This window comes from Magnolia sinica, chromosome 12 (assembly GCF_029962835.1).
Source record: "Magnolia sinica isolate HGM2019 chromosome 12, MsV1, whole genome shotgun sequence".
Taxonomy (NCBI): domain Eukaryota; kingdom Viridiplantae; phylum Streptophyta; class Magnoliopsida; order Magnoliales; family Magnoliaceae; genus Magnolia; species Magnolia sinica.
Genome location: NC_080584.1, coordinates 60,957,881 through 60,976,733, shown reverse-complemented (window position 1 = coordinate 60,976,733; position 18,853 = coordinate 60,957,881). Strand labels below are relative to the sequence as shown.

Below are 18,853 nucleotides of genomic sequence, written 5' to 3'. Positions count from 1 at the left end.
AAAATCTGTACAGTCCCTTTGGAATTCTATTAGAGTGAGTGCTCATTAACAAGTTTGCTGTTGATTGTGTGGGTAGATGGTAACTATTTTACTTTAATTTTGTGTAATTTTGATAACAACTCATGTAAGCATACATTCTTTCACATCCCCCTCTGCTGCCTAATCTTAGGAGCACATATGCAACTGCATTGTTCTTGCCATTGATGTGATGCATCTTATACGGCATCGTAGCAAAAACATCTATAATTTTTGTTGAAAGATGCCATACACGCCACAGAGGTGCTTTCTCTCTTTTTAGGCATTTCACGGGAATTTTCATGTCACTCACCATGTGCACTTATCACAAACTTCTATTCCTGCAACTTCTTAGTCTATCAAGCATGGCTCGGGTTACACCTCAACTGGCAGACTGAGTGGAGATACGTAGTTTCAACACTTGAGGTCTTGGTATCGATCCCTAGTGGGGGTGGCTAACATGGACTGTGTGTACTGACATGGGTGTGTACTAACAAGCTAACCCAAAAAAAAAAAGAGCATGGCTTAGGTTTGTCATGGTACTTATTGAAAGTGAAGAGCATCCAACCATGGTAATCCACACTGTCCATCCTATTTTCAGATCTTTTAGGGCAGGGATCACATAAACAAAGCAGAAGCAGACCACACCATAGAAGTATGAAGAATAAGATGCCTACTGTTGAAAACTTCTTGGCCCACTATGATGATTTTACCATCTAACTTCTCTATAAGATCACATGGACCTGGATGAAAGGGAAACACAAATATCAGCATAATAAGAGCTATCCTTTTATTGCCTCCAGAAATTTTAAAGGGTAGGCGTCCAATTCCAACTTTTTCCAACGAGTGTGGTTCGCTTGAGCTTTGGATCTACTTATTTTTGAGGTCATCCTCTAAAATTATTTGAAAAATAAAATAAAAATGAACTGTATGGATCTAACACATACATCATGGTGGGGCCAAGGAAGTTCCACAAGATCGTACTGCGAGTGGCACATTGTTTTTAAGAGGTCACCGATAACGTAGCCCTGGAACCGGAATGTTTAGACATGTGGAACTACCGTGGCCTCACCATAATGTATGTGTTAAATCCTCACCAAAAACACAAATATCAGCTTGATCAGTGCCTTCTGTAGCGTCAAGAGGTTTTCAACAATAAGCATGCATCCACTATAGTGTGGCCCACTTGAGCCTTAGATCTATGTTTTTCTTCTTTTTTTTTCTTTGTCTCATTCTATATAATGGTATGGAAAAATGAATGGACAGTGTGGATCTGATATATATACATCACAATAAGGCCCACAGTTTTTTTTCTCTCCCCATTGTCACTCAACTCCACACGACCCTTACTGCGGTGACCACATTTTCGTGTGTTTTTTTATACCCATCCAGAGATCCTGTCAATTCGTATTTTCATATTATTTTAGGGCATTCTCTAAAAAAGCAAAAAAAAACAAATTCAATTATGAGGTGGACCATAACATAGAATATATTGGTGATTGACCATTAATGGGCCACAAAAGTTTTGGATCAAATTGGTATTTGTTTATCTCTTCATCCAAAAGTTATGTGAAGTTATCAATGGATTGGATGGCAAATAAAAACTACTAGTGAGCCCTAACAAGTTTTTAATGGTAGAGTGTTCAATCACCGCTGTTTCCTGGCATATGGTCCACCTGACAATAGGATCTTCTTAATTTTTGGTATCGTGCTCTAAAATGATCTGAAAATACAGATTTTGTTTTCTGGACTGTTGCTGCGTCAATCTGCCGCGGGAAATGGTTGACTGTTTTGAAAGAGAGAGACTGAGGGTGAGAAGTAAAAATTCGAGAAGTGATGGCTACTCGCGAATCCTACGCGCCTTATTAGTGGGCCTCGCCGAATTTAACGTGCCTAAAACTTAGGTTTTGTGGTTTCCAGGTTAGGGAGGTGTGTATGATCCCATCATTACGATCAAGTGATGATCCTGACCATTGATTTATGGTGGGCCATTTGAATATCTTCTTTTTACCATTATTTCAGCGAAACGGTGGCCCGCATGGCATAGAATACAGATCATGAGCGGTTCTGATGGTAAGACCATGTAAGTTGAATGATAAATAAGTATCACATTGGCCCTTGGAAGGTTTCAACGGTGGATGTCATTACCACCAACTGTTTCTTGTGCTGTGGTCCACTTGAGCCTCGGATATGCTTCAATTTTGGGCTCATGTATTAAAATGAGCTGATAAAACAGATGAACGGCATGGATTTGACACATACATCACAGTGGGCCCTATACAGTTTACTTAGAAGGCTATAGTACTGAGTTACTCAGTACGCAATCCCCGTCAGAATCGGCTTGTATTTTGAACCACAAACAGTGGCCCACATGATGGATGACCTGGAAGCTGGAACTTTACACGTGCGGAGAGTAGGATTCTCTCCAGTAGCCATAAAAGTATACTTGCGGTTTTGAATTTGACCCAGTCCTTTGACTATGAGGATACTGACAAGTGAGCTGAGACGAGTTGCACTTTCGGCCACGTTCCTGCCACATTGTGCAGTTGGTACGTATGTGAAGTATTCACGCTACTGATCAGATCAAACGGGCCCAGCGGTTAGGTTTATGGTGTAGAAAATCAGGGTAGTCAGCCAATTTTTCTAGTAAATACGGACTGTTGATAAATTTCTCTTCTTTGTCACTATTTCGTATAAGTGGGTCCCACTTGATAATCAGATCTACCTGACTTTTGCACAATCCATTTAACTAATGGGGTTCATCTTACACGAGCGACTTGGATCCTGCACACGTGCTCCAGGTGTCCACTGTGAACAGGGTGTGACGATATGTGAACTCCCTGAGCTACCCGATCCAAGGCTCGTGACAGTGCTCGTGACAGTGCTCCTGCTAACGACCTGAGTACATCGCCAGCCAAGTTTCTCGAAACGACACATCTCGTAAATCACTGCTACCACGCAGGCGTATGTGCAGTGCTTTCATTGCACTGCACTGCCATAGCAGACGACGGTTTTTTTTTTTTTTTTTCTCCTCCTTTAATGGCAGCCTCGGCCAAAGATTATGTAGATGCTCTATTGAAGGAAACAGGCTCTTCTCATCACCAAGCGAATGAACGCTATTTTCATACCTATTTAATGCTTGGGAAGTAATGCGACTGATGAACACTTCATTCCCAAACACTGATTTTGGAAACCATGGTCTCATGTGATTACAAGTGCACTCTCATCCAAACATTGTGAGTGATTTGCAATTCGCAGATGCTTTACCACGCTGCAGGACTACTAATACATTGATGGTACAGTTTTACTTCCCTCTACAATACTATACCCGAATCCAAGCACGCCCTAAAGGCTTGATCTATAGATGTTGTAGCACATGTGGAGATAAACAATGAGAAAGGCCACACAAGGAAACATGTAAGGTTATAAAATAGTTGGAAACATTGTTTCCCACACTTGTATTGCTTAGACTATCACAAATATGGGAAAGAGGGTTGTTTGTAAACTTTATTTCCTTTCTCACACGTGCCAAAATCTGTACAGTCCCTTCGGGATTCTATTAGTGAGTGCTCATTAACAAGTTTTCGTTGTTGAAAGTGAAGAGCATCCAACCATGGTGATCCACACTTTCCATTTAGTCAAATAAATGACAACAACTAATTATTAAGAATAAGATGCCTACCGTGGAAAACTTCTTGTTTCTTCATTGTCAGGACCTGGATGAAAGGGAAACACAAATTTCAGCTTTTTTATCGCCTCTATAACTTTTAAAGGGTAGGTGTCCAATTCCAACTTTTACCTGGATCTACTTATTTTTGAGGTCATACTCTAAGATTATTTGGAAAAAACCTCAAGATCATATTGCCAGTGGCACAATGTTTGGAAGGATATGCACCCAAAAACAATGCAGATTCTACGGCCTCCGTAGCTTCAAGAAGTTTTAAAAAATAAGCAAATCCACTATAGTGTGGCCCACTTGATATCTGGTTTTTTTTTCTTTGTCTCGTGCTATATAATGTGGAAAAATGAATGGACATCACATTCAATGAAGCCCACATAACATGAATGTGCTGCACCATGGGAGCGGATTTTGTCACTCAACTCCACACGAAGAAAGATGTCCATGTATTTTCATATTATTTTAGGGCATCAAACATCAATTATGAGGTGGACCATATATAAAATAGAATATAGTGTGATTGACCATTAGGTTGGTATCTGTTTATCCGGTGGAAGCATCAAATTCCATCGCTGTTTCCTGGCATATGGTCCACCTGATAATTGGATCTTCTTAATTTTTGGTACCATCCTCTAAAATTATCTGAAAATACAGATGTACGGAGTGGATACATAATACATACATCAAGGTGGGCCCCATAGTAAAGGTTGCATTATATTGGGTGAGGCTGGGTCTCACATAATCCGCTCCCCGCAACACACGGTAAAGAAACCGTATTTGTCGAGTACATGGACCCACGATGATGTATTTCTTACATCCACACTGTCCATCTAATTTTTTTAGATTATTCTAAGAGGCAATCCATTCGTGAGAGATAAAATCGGCGTGTTTTGAGAGCTGGCGTCATCGGCGATGACGTGGAGCAATGAGAAGGATGGCATTGAATTTTCGTACGCGTCCATCACGGACGATCCGCACTCGTTTGTAAAATGATTTCGGTTATCAGTTAGAATGCCGCACCACTACATCTCATCAATGGCTGTCTTTTTTTTTGTTTTTGTTTTTCAACAGAGTATATAAGTGAGAGCAGGCATGGCTGGTCGTGGAAGGAGTGAAGCTGCAGCAGCGGAGGGTGGAGTGGAGAACTTTCCAGCTGGCGAAAAGCTCTTGCAATGCCTTACCAATCAGAATATAGGACTCATCTCTGTTCAAAGGTATCTGGGGGTGAGGAGATGGAAAATTGCTAAATATGCAGCTCGAAAGTCGAATCATCTCTTCGATGTACAGATACTGGTAGAGCTGCGAAAGAATTTTAGTCTTCGAAAGGCGCAGAAGGAAATTGCATGCCAATTGGGGATGAAGACATTGATGGATGGTGAGAGTGATGATGATGAAGAGAGCATAGATACCAATGTTGCGAGTAAAATCTGTAAAACGTTGATGGGACGGAAGTTCTTGCTAGTGATAGGAGATGTGCCACCTGGCTTCAATTTCGAGTTTATTGGAGATCCATTTCTCAGAAATCTAAAGCTAAATGAATCCAAGATTGTCATCGTCGGCCCTGAGGACTTGCAATCCGACGTGGCCATTAAGTTGGACGACTTGTCAATGGACATGTTACATGAAGAGGCGGCCGACATCTCTCATTCTCCCAGCATCAGGGGCTGTTTTGCTCCAAACACTATCGTGGACTGCTTCCTGCACGTGTTACTTTTCTATGAATTTGGAACATTCAAGGTTGAAGTGGAAAAGCTGAAATGGCATTATAAAGCGGAGGGGTTCATTATCAGAGAAGAAGAAGAGGATTTGATGATGTTTGACGAGGTCGAGGCTCTGTTGACAGAGCTCCAGCTTCGTTCAATGTTACGACGTGATGGCCAGTATGTGATGGTGCCCGACTCGTTATCTGAGAAAGCTAAAGCTCTGGTCACATCCAGTGAGAGAATGTGGATAAGAGATTCCCTACCAACGAAGGACGAAAATGTGGAAGATATTAAGTGGATGGTGGTACGGTTCGTTAGTGAACATTTGCTTCTCCCTCCTCCAAAATGCCCAAAACTCTCTTATTTACTTCTTCGAAGTGGCAATGAATTCAGCATATCAGACAACTTCTTTGAGCCAATTAAAACCCTTCGTGTTCTCAAGCTTAAGAGACTAGGAGATGAATTTCTGCCCAAATCCACTTCCTGCTTGCAAAATCTCAGAGTTCTGAAGCTGGAAAGATGCCCTCATTTACACACTCTCCTCTCTTCCTTACCGATTTTTGAAAAACTCGAGTACCTTGAACTTTCTGGTGAAGGATATGATTCAAGCCCACCAATACCTGACGACGTCTTTCAGCACATGAATAACCTCCGATGTCTCTATCTCAAACATATGCAAATCACGTCGCTACCTTCCTCCATTTCCAAGCTCCACAACCTCTGGCACCTTTTGCTCATTAACTGCCAACATTTAATATGCATCCCAGATGAGCTCTTTGAGCATTCGAGCCAGCTTCGCATCCTCGAACTACGAGGGAATGATAAGCTGGAATCTCTACCATCTTCACTCTCTAATTTGGTCAATCTTAAGAAACTCATTATGCACGGTTCTCCATCCATAAAGATGAGGTTGCTGCCTCATTTGCAAAAGCTTTCAGCACTTGAAGTGCTTGACCTCGACAGCTGCAGTTCCCTCAAAGATATTGCAGATGTTACTTATTCACTAGGAGATATCTTGCCAAACCTCCGCAAGCTTCATATTTCCAACATTGAGGTCGATCGACGGCTTGACTTGAAAAGATGTCAAAGCTTAGAGTCTGTATTGCTGACTGGGCTCACAAGCCTTCAAGTGCTTGATCTTTCTGGAACCAAATTGAAAACACTACATGAGAATATGTTCAAGGGATGCCTTTTAAGGCGCCTGGACATGCTATGCATGAATCAAATTCTTGAAATCAAGTGGGATAATATCAGTACTACACTCGAAGAGCTAAACTTTAGTCAGTGTGGCACCTGGAATTCACCGAATGATGATGAACAGCAAGGAGAGAGACATGGGGCTCGCATAAGGGTAAGTAATTCCAAGCTCTTACAATCTTTCAGCCCATCTGCAGAACTATGGGATTCAAAATGCTTCTCTCGATTTCATATCTACATCTCTCCCTTCCAAGAAGAAGAACGAAGCAGAGGTAAATCCATTCATCTCCAGAGACGGCTATTCATATATAAAGACATCAATTCGACGATCCAGACACGTAACTTACCTCATCCTGTAAGCCATTATGATAGGCATTTGGAGATCCGTGGAGGTCATAGGTCCCCAAACGGTATCCATGGGGTTCTCAGTCGTGCAGAATTACTCACTCTATGCAACAATGCCTTTGTCCAAAGATTATCAGATTTGGGCGATGTCAATGAAATGGAGGAAATGAAAGAATGTCGGGTCGAAAGGTGTGGGGAGATGAAGATGTTCTTTGAGGGAGATAATTCACGTTTTGACTGTTTAAGTCAGCTGGAGAAGATATGGATGTTCGACCTTGCAAGATTGAAGTGCGTGTGCGAGGGCACATACGGGAGCCGAAGCTTTGGACTGCTAAAGCACATAAATCTAGAGTTCTGCCCGAGACTCATCACTGTCTTCTCCTCAAGTGTATTCCTACCAAGCCTGGAGATGCTCGTGATAAAATACTGCAGTCGACTAGAGGCCGTGTTTCAAGGGGACACTCTAGCGAATGGCTCTCTCCAACGTCTACACACGGTCTGTCTATGGGAGCTACGGAGGCTGAAGAGTATTTGCCATGGTACGTACTTGCCCGCATTGAAGAAACTGAAAGTGAGGGGATGTTGGATGCTGAAGAAGCTTCCTCTTCGAGCTGGTGACATGACTGCTGCTTCTACTTCAAGTGGTGGTGGTAGAGTGGAGGCAGAAGGAGAGTCAGAATGGTGGGACCGACTCAAGTGGGAAGATGATAGGATCCAGCACCTTATCAACTACAAAGATCCTCGCGCTTTTACACGACGTAGATGATTCTTCTCTTTTTAGGTACTTGACGAATGGTTCAGGTCCTGTTTGACTTTCTTTATTTTTTTGTTTAATTTTATTTTACTTGTTTGTTGGTGTGTGTATCAGCTCCTCTGCCTATTTGTTGCAGCTGCCCCTGTGTACATTTTGCTTTCATGGATCACATAGGTTCCGTTCCTATGTTTTAAGGAGAGGCCGTTCGCTGCAATTGATAGGCTGCTAGCTCCTGGTGCTATCTTAGGGGCCAGATCTGAGCTGTTTTGGGTACAGATTAGTAGATGCTGTGTAGCGTCTGTTTGGAGGTTTGCATTCTGTGCTGGGATGGTTGCAGAATAGTAGTTAGCATATGCAGTCTCTTTGGAGAAATTGTTGGTTGCAGTCCGCTTCTTCTGGTGTTCTCAGGGCTCATATTGAAGATGTCATTGTTCGATTCAAGCTTGCGTCTAGGCCGCTTGCCTTCACCCCTGCGGAAGTATTCTTCGCCTCTGGTGAATTGTTGCAGTTTTGTGCTGAGTTGGCCTGGTTTTTGTGCCGAGTGGTACTGCTTTGACAAGCCTCACAAATCTAGTTGCTGCCACTGTTTGGTGTTGTTGTGTAAGTTACGTGATTTTTGTGGTGCTCTTTAGGATGTTTCTTAGGCTGTGCTTAGTTGTATATTCCTGTTTTTGGATTTGAGTATATGATAGGTGTGGTCCGGATTCTTTTTACTGGGCTATACAATTTTTTTCATTTCAATAAATGGATTCTTATTCAGTGCTGATAAATGGTAATGCTTCTGAGACCTTCTGCCTGATGTGAGGGTTAAGATCAAGGTGATTCACTATCTGTTAGCTTATGTGCCTTTGAAAGCCAATCAAGTTGGCGTAGCCTGTCTCACCACACTGACTATTTTGAAAATGCATCATTGTTAAGGCTAATTGCTCTCGTTTTCAATGGATTTGCAACTTAAGGATTATCTAATCCTTACATGTCATTTAATTAAAAACATTGATTCGGTCAATGACAGGAGAGAGATGGCCGGACAGTTCCTTGACATTAGAAAGGAGTTCACAACCAATGATGTTCTTGGGGATTGTATCAACTAAGGTTGTCAGGTATAGAATGATGTTCTTGGGGATTGTATCAACTAAGGTTGTCACGTCTATACCTGATGACTACTTGGCAATTTCTGGCTAAGTCATGACCAGAAGAAATGGGTGCTCACATCAGTATAAGAGTGTGCATGACATAGATAGCTGGCACTATGGACATGGATCAGCATGAGGGGATGCTCTATTATCTCAATTCAGAGAGCATCTACTGCTATCACACCTTCGTCAATCCCTTAATCAAAGGTAGCAAGTAGAGTGATGTAGAGTGGGCCGCAGACACTTTCATGTCTAAGATGAACCAGAGAAGGCTCAATTGGAGTCGGAGGTGATCCGGACCATCAGAACCTTACAACAGGTTATTTGTTCAAAAAAAAAAAAAAGTAGCTGTGCTAGCGTGTGTTATTTGTTAAATCCAAGTCACAGGAAAATTGCTTTTTTTTTTTCATGCAAAGGTCACTAGAAAGATGCATTAATTTGCTTTCATTGAATAACATATATGAAATGGTGAAGATCTTCTTCAAATGAAAACTTAACTCATGAAACTTAAGATACCACTCTTGAAACCTGATTCAACTAGTAGATTAATTTCTTTAATCCGCAATTGTAACAAAATTTGAAATTTGAAATTTGAAATTTAAAGAAGAGATAAAGAGAGATTTTATGTTGAAATCTCTCTATCAGGAGCCCTTACTCTTCTTAAGGGAAGAAACAGAAGTCTCTCCATATTTCTATCAAAAGATACCCCATAGAGAAAACAGAGAGAGGGAGGCTTCTCAAGAGAGGAAAGCTCTTGCAGGTTAATTTCTGCATTAATAATGTCTTTATTTTTTCTTGCAAATTATTTATTTTAAACAGATATATGCGATGAACAGACTGGATTAGCCAATCATCCGTCACCTTCTCAATTGCTTTTAGCATAGAAATTGGTGTGGGGCCATTTTGATGTGGGCCATTTTGATGTGTGGAATCTGATCCACACGGACCATCTGATTTTCAAGGTTGTAACATGTTGGAACCTCGATTACCTGGACGATCTGACCATTAGGCAGATTGCACTGATCAGATGGCGATTTTAAATAAATCATGTAATTTATAAACTAAGGGGACCAAGGAAGTTTCAGATAAAGCTGATCAAGTGGTGTCACTCCCATAAATTCGGATACAGATTGTACACCCTCGGACACGAGTTACATCACATGACTTATACACCATGTGTACAAAAACCATTCCTTTGTACCGTTTTCGGCTTAGTTAAAATGTACACTAAGTTGTCAAACTCAAACCTTAAGCAAAACATCTCACATTCATTTATTTCAATCAGATACACATATATCCACATATTGATAACATTAACAAAAGTTAATCATGGTACAACAGCCCACCCATTTGGGGCTCTATTAAACCATTTACTAACGAAAGCTTTAACTATTCATAACTTTTAGTGACTCAATTTAAAATTTGTTCAAAGACATAATTAAAAGAATAAGGTCATAGCCCTTGTGAATCGTCCACTGGTTCACCTTCCTGCCCTGAAACTTGCGTAGTTGTTTCATCGTCCCCTAAATCTGTATAGTTTTTCCATCAATGAAACGTCAGCTAGCCAGGCCTAATGAGTGAACCTATTATGATTCATGCACATCATAATTAAAATAGAAATGTATGAATGTCAAGAGATGCATGAATGCATCGAGTGGGTTGATCAGTCCACTTACTTAAGTTGGATCACATCAACGTACATCTTCCCCTTTTTGGGGTAAGCTTCCACTATCATGGTAGGCTTCCACATATTGTGGGCATACAGGGATGGTCCCATAGGTCACCCGGTACTGCAAGTACCTATAGGTCATTCAATGAGTGCCATCAGGTATTCAGCGCAGCTATGCGAATCATGACATGAATGCATGATAATGATTCATGCATCTTGTTAACAATTGTCACATATATTGTAGTATATATCATTTTAATTTTAAGCAAACAAGCATTCGACACAAGGAATCACAATCAGATGACTAATTTAATCACAATAAAGAGGAAACATGTTAGGATCACTCAACTGAAATTTGGTGATGTGAATTCCGATTTGTTACCTTGAGATCATTGGTTAGCAATATACCTAATTACATATCTTAATTAGCTCCCTATTTGCACCTGTCTAACCTATTTAATCAATTCACCCTTGGTTAATAAATTCTCAATTCGGAGAGCCCACACTAAGAATTCAATCGTTAGATTCTAAATTGTCTTAGATTGCATACTTATAGTTAGTCATCTTATCATGTGGAGTCCACTTGATTAACCAAGTGCTCTAATCATCCTGTTATTTTTAAATGATCAAGATTTGTCACTAATTTAACTCAGAAAATTTAAAATATCAAAGTTTAGAAGAACAGAAAATTTCAATATATTATCGACCGATCGAACTGATCCTGCTGAAATTTTTATATGATCCAAAATTTTAACTTTTTAAGTTTCTTTATTTTTCTTGTTTTAAATGATCCACTAATCATACACTACCAGAAAACTAGACAAAGACTACGGATTTAATTCGTAGCCATAAATCTATGGCTACAGTTTTAGTTCGTAGTACGATCGTAGTCGTAGGTGTCGAGCTAATAGGTCTAAAACCTATGGTACGGATTTAATCCGTAGCTATAGATTACAATAGCTACAGATATAATCCGTAGCAACTATTTCTGTAGCGAAGAGTTCATACAGCTACGGATAGTATTTGTAGCTAAAAGTAGTGCTGGATCCGTAGCAATATGCCGAATTTAATAATAGCTACGGTTTTCAGATTATTAGCTACGGTTAATATTCGTAGCTACTGTCTGCATTTATATATATATTCATTCATTCAATTACCACCTACATAATCATTCATTCATTCAATAATGAATCTATTACAATCCTTCATTCAATCAATTACAATTACAATAATGCTGAAAATACAAATCTTGGTGACCTCTGTAAAATTACTCCCAAGTCCACTCCTTTTCCTTTCAATTTCTTAGTGACATCTGTAAAATTACTTTCAAATCCACTCCCTTTCCTTTCAATTTCTTTAGTGACCTCTGTAAAATTACTTCCACGGTCATTTATATAGTACTTTGAAGAGTTGTCTCAAAATGCAACTCTAGTAATGACAAAGTCACTTCTGCAACAGCTTCATATGTTCCATCATCCCACAAATAGTCATGGCATTCATAAATTGGAATGACCATTGGGAAAAAAAAGACAAAGTGAAAAAAGTGCATCATGTATGACCATTTTCTTTTTTTCTTAATGAATTAATAAAAACTCAAAGAGGAATGAAATTGACACAAAAGGAATGATCTCACCATATCAATTATCTCCTGAAAGTGAACAGAAATACCTGCATTGTCCAAGTTTTGGTGATTGGTAGAATTGTGTATTAACTCTGAAACTTTATTCAGGCGCATCTTCACATATCGGTCATATCGGTCATATCTCCTGAAAGAGAACACTACAATTTGCAGCATGGAAACATTAACTGGTTACATTCCATGATAGATTTGTAATGGTCTATGCAACAAGCAAGGCTTGCTGAGCCAAAAGTTCAGTGCCTAACGAGTTTTGATGAGACATTTCCTTGATAAAAAAGGAGACAAGTCAGCAAACACAAGGAAGAAAAGCACACGGATCTGGCTGGTCCATACTTTAGTTATCTGGTGTATCCTACCTTAATATGTCAAGTTATCACCTTATGATTTCCCACAAAATGGAAAAGAATGCCACATAAAATTCAAAAGATAATCATTCAGCACTTTCTAGCTGCACTGAAGCAATTCAATTGTATCACACTCAACATGCGTTTGACAAGTGACACGCAACCCATAATTTTCAAGCTCTATGACAGCTTTTGTTGCCTCTCTACACATATACTGGATAGCATCGTGATTGCCTACATAACAACATTCCACTTTAAGAACACCCATAAGACAGTTGCAAGAGGAATTGCATACAATTTCACTGAAGATAGTTGCTTTGGACATTGCAAAGAAGAGGCAGCTGGACTACACCGTGTATGCAAGAGTTCTCCAATTGGGTGAAGGACATGAATTTAATGATTTCCACTTGGCAGAGAGCCAGACACTCCTAGACAAACAATCGGGATAGCCTGTCAATGTCTAGATTGGATTGATTTCTGTTTCTTCTCTTTTTTTTAAGCTGATTTTAGGATGAACAGTAACTGTCAAGAAAAATCAACAGATTTTTTTATTGTTTAATATTTGATTGTAAATGGTTGGAATAAATGTAGGATGAATAGATGTACAAATTCATGCCTTAGATTAGTCATTAAAATAACTATTTGTATTTTTCTGTATTTTTTATTTTTGGCTGATTTTTGAATAAACAGTAACTGCAGCAGAAGTTTCTAATGCGTTGATTGAGGTCAAGTTCCTTTGAACCAGGAGGGTTTGGTGTGGCAAAGTGGACCTAATCCCATCGTGTGAAAGTTCAAGCCCCACAATGGGGTAGGACGACCAAGAAATAAGCCCCAGACCTATTTTGGGCATTATGTTGAATCCCAACATATGTACTACGTGTATATTAAAGCTAAAAACAAGGTTCAAAACTACAGATTACAAGGTTTACTGGCTAAAAACAGTTGCTTTCAGGTGATGATGTTCCAATCTATCAATACCACATGTCTCAGCCTCATTGACTCAAGTCACAACTAAAGAAGTTTTGAAATTTCCACAAAATCTACTATAAGAAAGAAAATCAAAACGTAAGTTTGGTTGGTAGAGAGTATGTTCTTTGAACCCTTAAACATTATATTCCGAAGTTATGTTAACATGAAATTTCTTCAATCAGCATAGTTGCTGGTTGTTACAAATATAAAACAATAAAAATACATCACAGATGTCATATCAAGTGCAGAACCTGACATTTGAAAGCATATCGAAAAAATCCTTCAGAGCTCAGACCTGAAAGATAAACAGTACAAGAAAAATGACATTGCAATGAAAGAGAACTGCAATAGAAACATTAGATGAACATTAACCAAATATGACTTCCTCTATTACCTCTTGTGCCGCTTTTGTATCCTTTATCAAAGTCATGATATTTGGGGCATCCAAAACCTCCCTCAAACTATGCCTTTTGAAGCAACAAAACATTGATTTGTGGAATAAACAGGGAAAATCAGCTAACTTCTAGCAGCTCTCCTACTTCCAGCTCACTGAAATCAGCAACCCAAAAACCTCTCGATTCTTCTGCTGAAAACTGTGAAGTAACAAACACAAGGCGCCTTGGAGATCTCCGATTGTCAGATCTGCCTCTATAAAAATAAAAAAATAAAAAAACCAAACAAATGTCTTCAAATTTCAGGAATCCGAATAATAAAATCCTAAATTTCTATTTCTCCACCAAAAACAAAAGGAAAAGCGGCGGAAAACCCTAGAATCAAAAGAAGAAACCTTAGGTTAAGGGAAGCCTCTGATTCGGGAGTAAAGACAAAATAGTTCTGCCAAAAAAAAAAAAGACCAGAGCATTTGAAACCAATAGAAACTTCAAAAGGCCAAGAGATTGTGCTACCAATCGGTTCAACTTTCCTGTTGAACTATGTACAAAATTCACTTCAGGTAAGATCAAACCATAAATGATACAAAATCTACTTGTTTCCTGGACAACACAAGCATACAAGGAAAAGTCCAACAAGCACACTAAGGAATCTATAAAAGCCCACAATCTGACTTCATGGAACTCTGATGGAGTAGAATCTATAAAAGCATCCATCATTATGAAGTAGACATTCTTTGATTGCCCACTTCATTGTGAAGTAGAGATTCTTTGATTGCCCACTTCATGGAACTCCGATGGAGCACAATCTATTAAAGCATCCATCATTATCTAGTGCATAAAGCATTAACAATAGTGACAAGAACTTTATTCAGTGTATAATCACAGAGGCACTGAATATATATGCTGTGAAGCCTTTTGGGCAAGTGCTCTTAAGGAATTCAATAGGTGCAGTGCTAGTTAACCGAGTGCCAGTTACCTAAGCTATTTCAACCATGCATGTTTCCAACAATGTTTTGAAGTAATCGAATTCTCCCAAAATGATAGTATGTTAGTTCTGATTTTTCAATTTGATATTATCACATCAACCATATGCAGCCAACTTCTTTCATGTATTATAGTTCCTTATGTTGGGATTTTCTAGAACCAGCTTGAACTGCTTAGCTTGAAATAAGAGACTTCTCCCCTTTTCATCTTTTAATATTGATTTCACTGTCTTTGAAGCTTTTTTTTTTTTTGCTTATGCTATTCCAGCTTGTAAAGAAAGGAGAGCTGCAATTTCTAGATCTTCCTTATGTTGTCAAAGGAATGGATGTTTCTTTTAGCAGGATCCTGAGCTACATTAAAGCTACTGCTGCTAAGAAGCTAAAAAACAATTGTTCAGATCGGAACAGCCTCCCTCACCCACTGATAACCTATATGGGTTGGTCGGGTCAGGGTTCAATTGAACCCAACCCATTTACTTAAATGAATCGCATTTTCATCTTGAGCCCGACTCACTCCCCATCTAGCTTGGCCTGAACCTACATCAAAACCAGATCAGTCTAGTTAACCCACAAGCTGACCTGGCACATTGCCACCATTAGTGACAGTATAGTAATGGTGCTCAGCCACCACAAACGTGTCGTATATGATGTGAGGTGACCTGGACCTTCCAAATCATGTGCCAGTTTGTAGAAGAATCACATTTGAAAAATTACAACCACTAGGATGTGAAGTGCAAAAGGTCATATACGGAAGGCTAAGTTCATCGATTCATATCTAAATAAGCACAAGCTTAATGCCTGATAGAGAAATACATAATTGATTGCATCTATTTTAGTAAAAAGGTCAAATAATCAACTCAAGTCAGAAATGATGAATCGCTTTAGAGTATTTAAAGGACTGGCAAAATGCACATACAACAGTTGGACCTGTGTTTATAGAGCTAGAAGGATTGGACAGTTGCACCTTGCAAAAGATTTAGTTTAATCCAGATTCATAATCAGAGAGATGCCAATACACATTTTTTTGGAATTATCAAGATCTAAATCCACTAGTGTGAGGGCCAATGTATATTACCAAATCACGAAGCCCACAATCTGACTTCTTCTATCTCTTTGTTTCTCTACTTTGGTCCCCTTCCGATGATGAGGGGCTTCTAACATTCAATTTCCTTGACACCGCTGGTTTCCTGACTAAAGGATCTGTTATTGGTGAACATCGTAATACAATGGTCCTTTCTTGCTCACGCCCTTAGATGACAACCTCTATACACTCTACAAAAGTGGTTAGATCCAAAAGTAAGAAAGAATACCTATAAAAAGATATCTACTCATTAGGAATAACTATTGAACTAACTAAGAAACATGATTCAGGAAGGCAGTGAGACCTAGATATGCAACCGTGAGCAATGGCATTTTCACAAACACATCATGAGCAATGGCATTTTCACAAACACGTCATGAAAAGAATAATCATATTGTGGACATCTATCGTATGGACTATAAACAATGTATATTGATTGTGGATTGGTTGTCAATTCGTCAGAAAATTCATCAATCATAGATATGGAAATAGGAGAACTGGATCAACCTGGAATTAAAACATACAGATCATCATCAAGTTCAAATGAATCTCTTCTTAATTTTTTGAGGAAGGTAGACTGAATTGCAGTTGACTCCAAACCAGGAACCACTGTATATAATGTGCACTATATAGCTTTTAAACACTTTGTGACATGGTATAATTTATAACAAAACTAAATGAGAGAAAACCAACTCCATCTTGACAATTAATCATCAGTTTTTTACATACACAGTTGAGATCAAATGAATTTCAAGGATGTGAGTCAGAAATATTTGGAAGATTACTTACATCACTCATTGTCGAGAGGACGAAGAACTTCTCCAATGATCTGCCCGACACTCTGATGAGACTTCAAATCATCTTTAGTTTTAGCAAACTCTTTTTTTGCACCGCATTTTTCCAATTTTCAAAAAAACATTAGGTGCTTAGGAATAACTAGTAAAATCAGGATAAACACAAATGTTAACAAGAATGCGTTTGCACATCACATCCTAACCTTGGTATAAAAGAACTACCTTGTCAAAACACATTATCATGGACAATCACAGCCATTATAAATGTGACCATTTTTTATGAATTGGAAATTTATTAAAGAGAGAAAAAACACAAACAGGGACAACTACGCAGACCTGCAGATACAAAAGCAAGATAAAAACAAAACAGCTACTAAAACAAAGGCTAGCACAGAGGCCCGAAAGACAAACAAAACAAAAGCAACACAACTATCTCATAACAGATATCCAGAGACGAGCTAAGAGCCCCCATCTTAGTAAGGTAATTGGTCTCCTCATTCACCTCCCTAGGATCAAGTGTAAAAGACACCGGGCAATTTCCACGAATATCAATCCCCTCTTCCGTGTCATGCCCAAAGAGCAACATGCACTCTTATGGGTGAAGATAATATGTGGTGTCTAACCTAACTTAGCTTCATGTTGCATACTAACTACTAACAGGTAACAAGCCAGCAACACCCATACTCTAGTGAATTACTCACAACATTGGCATAACATGCCAATGTCCTTATTATGAAAAAAAAAAAAAAATGCAATGAGAAAATGCAGCATGATGATTCCTGATAGATGCATCATGTGCAATTCAGAACTGGAATCAGTCGATCATATTTTAATTCACTGTGCTATGGCCAAGTCTGATTGGAATTGCTTCTAAGGTTTGAAATCATCTGGATCTTCAATGCCTCATTTGGGGATTGGTTTTCTTTGGGATCCTATGGAGGATTTGGAGGGAGAGGAACAATAGGATTTTCAAAGACAGTCTTCTAGCGCTGTTTTTTTTTTTTTCACTTGCATGTGTGCTTAGAGAAACCCCATTAACACATTTGTCCATCATTTTACAGGCATGCATACATTGTTGATCATGCATATATACAAGCATTCATATAAACAATGGGAAAAAGAAAGACCAAACTGAAAGCATACCATTTTCCACAAATCACATCTCTTTGGCATTTTAACAAACAACTCGTCTGCATTTTTTTTTCGAAATACTAGGAGAGGAGATGCCAAATAATTAAATGGGAAAAAGAAAGATGCATATCAATAACACCTATGGTTGCTAATTGATACTGTTAAAATATTTCAATAAAAATTATTTACAAAAAGACAACATTTGAATCAAAACGATAGTTCCAGAAATTCCACCCTCATCAAAAAAATAATTCAAATTGAATTTTAATAATAACTAAACCACTCAGGAGGCATTTCCAGTACCCAAGCATTTCAACTGTCCAATGTTCAAACCAATCAGACAATGGAACAAGGTACCTATAAATATATGTTTCAATATCATATCCCTGCAGCCTATAAGATCCAACGAACTTTAAGATCGTTAAACAGTCATGAAACCCTATGTCATTCCATTTCCTGAGTGCCTCATATAAGAACCTTTCAATAATGAAATTGGAAAAAAAAAAAATCATAGGATTTTTAACAACACTAAACAAAAGGATGACAGAGTCCAGATTTTCCAAAAAGAATCACATAATGAACCAACATCCTGATTATCATCACTAGAAAAATGGGTATTAGGGTTTCAACATTGTAAATCCCTAATTAGAATTTCAACATTGTAAATCCCTAATTAGGAATTCACCATTGTAAAACCCTTATTAGGGTTTCAACATTGAAGATGCTCGATCTCAAGAGAGAGATTGAGCACGAGATCGAGAGAGAGAGAGAGAGAGAGAGAGAGAGAGAGAGAGAGAGAGAGACCGAGAATGCTTGCGCCAAGGTGGTTGCTTCGCCGCTCGATTGAGAGAGAGCGCTGCGGTGGGTAGCTGCTGGAGTTGCAGCAGAAAGTGATTCTACGGAGAAGATGATTCTACTGGCAAAGGATTCCCCCAAGCGTCGGGGATGCCTCGTTTCTTATAGTGCGTTGAGATAGCGAGAGAGAGAAAATGTTAGCGCTTTGAAAATGGGATGATTGAGAGAGA

At 39.0% G+C, this 18,853-nt stretch overlaps 1 protein-coding gene and 1 long non-coding RNA gene across 5 annotated transcripts in view; one reads left to right on the top strand and one right to left on the bottom strand.

The window, feature by feature from the left end:
• The first annotated feature begins 4,560 nt into the window (after positions 1 to 4,560).
• LOC131221472 (putative disease resistance protein At4g19050) overlaps positions 4,561 to 18,853 on the top strand; it is an 86,919-nt gene continuing 72,626 nt past the window's right edge. Inside the window, exons 1-2 of one of the 3 annotated variants that reach the window (XM_058216737.1) lie at positions 4,561 to 7,720; positions 7,889 to 7,944. In XM_058216737.1, coding sequence (XP_058072720.1) covers positions 4,787 to 7,705 — 2,919 coding nt within the window. In that variant the 5' untranslated portion in view covers positions 4,561 to 4,786 and the 3' untranslated portion in view covers positions 7,706 to 7,720; positions 7,889 to 7,944. Of the gene's footprint in view, positions 7,721 to 7,867; positions 7,945 to 18,853 lie in introns of those variants that run through there. The other 2 variants (XM_058216736.1, XM_058216735.1) reach the window with 2 other exon arrangements.
• On the bottom strand, positions 13,594 to 18,837 carry LOC131221474 (uncharacterized). Of its 2 annotated transcripts, XR_009159300.1 has the most exons (4): positions 16,693 to 18,825; positions 14,235 to 14,281; positions 13,842 to 14,095; positions 13,594 to 13,742 (listed from the first exon to the last, which is right to left on the bottom strand). It is a non-coding gene; the product is annotated as an uncharacterized LOC131221474 (long non-coding RNA). The 2 variants fall into 2 exon arrangements; XR_009159299.1 differs by having other exon boundaries at positions 13,594 to 14,095; positions 16,693 to 18,837.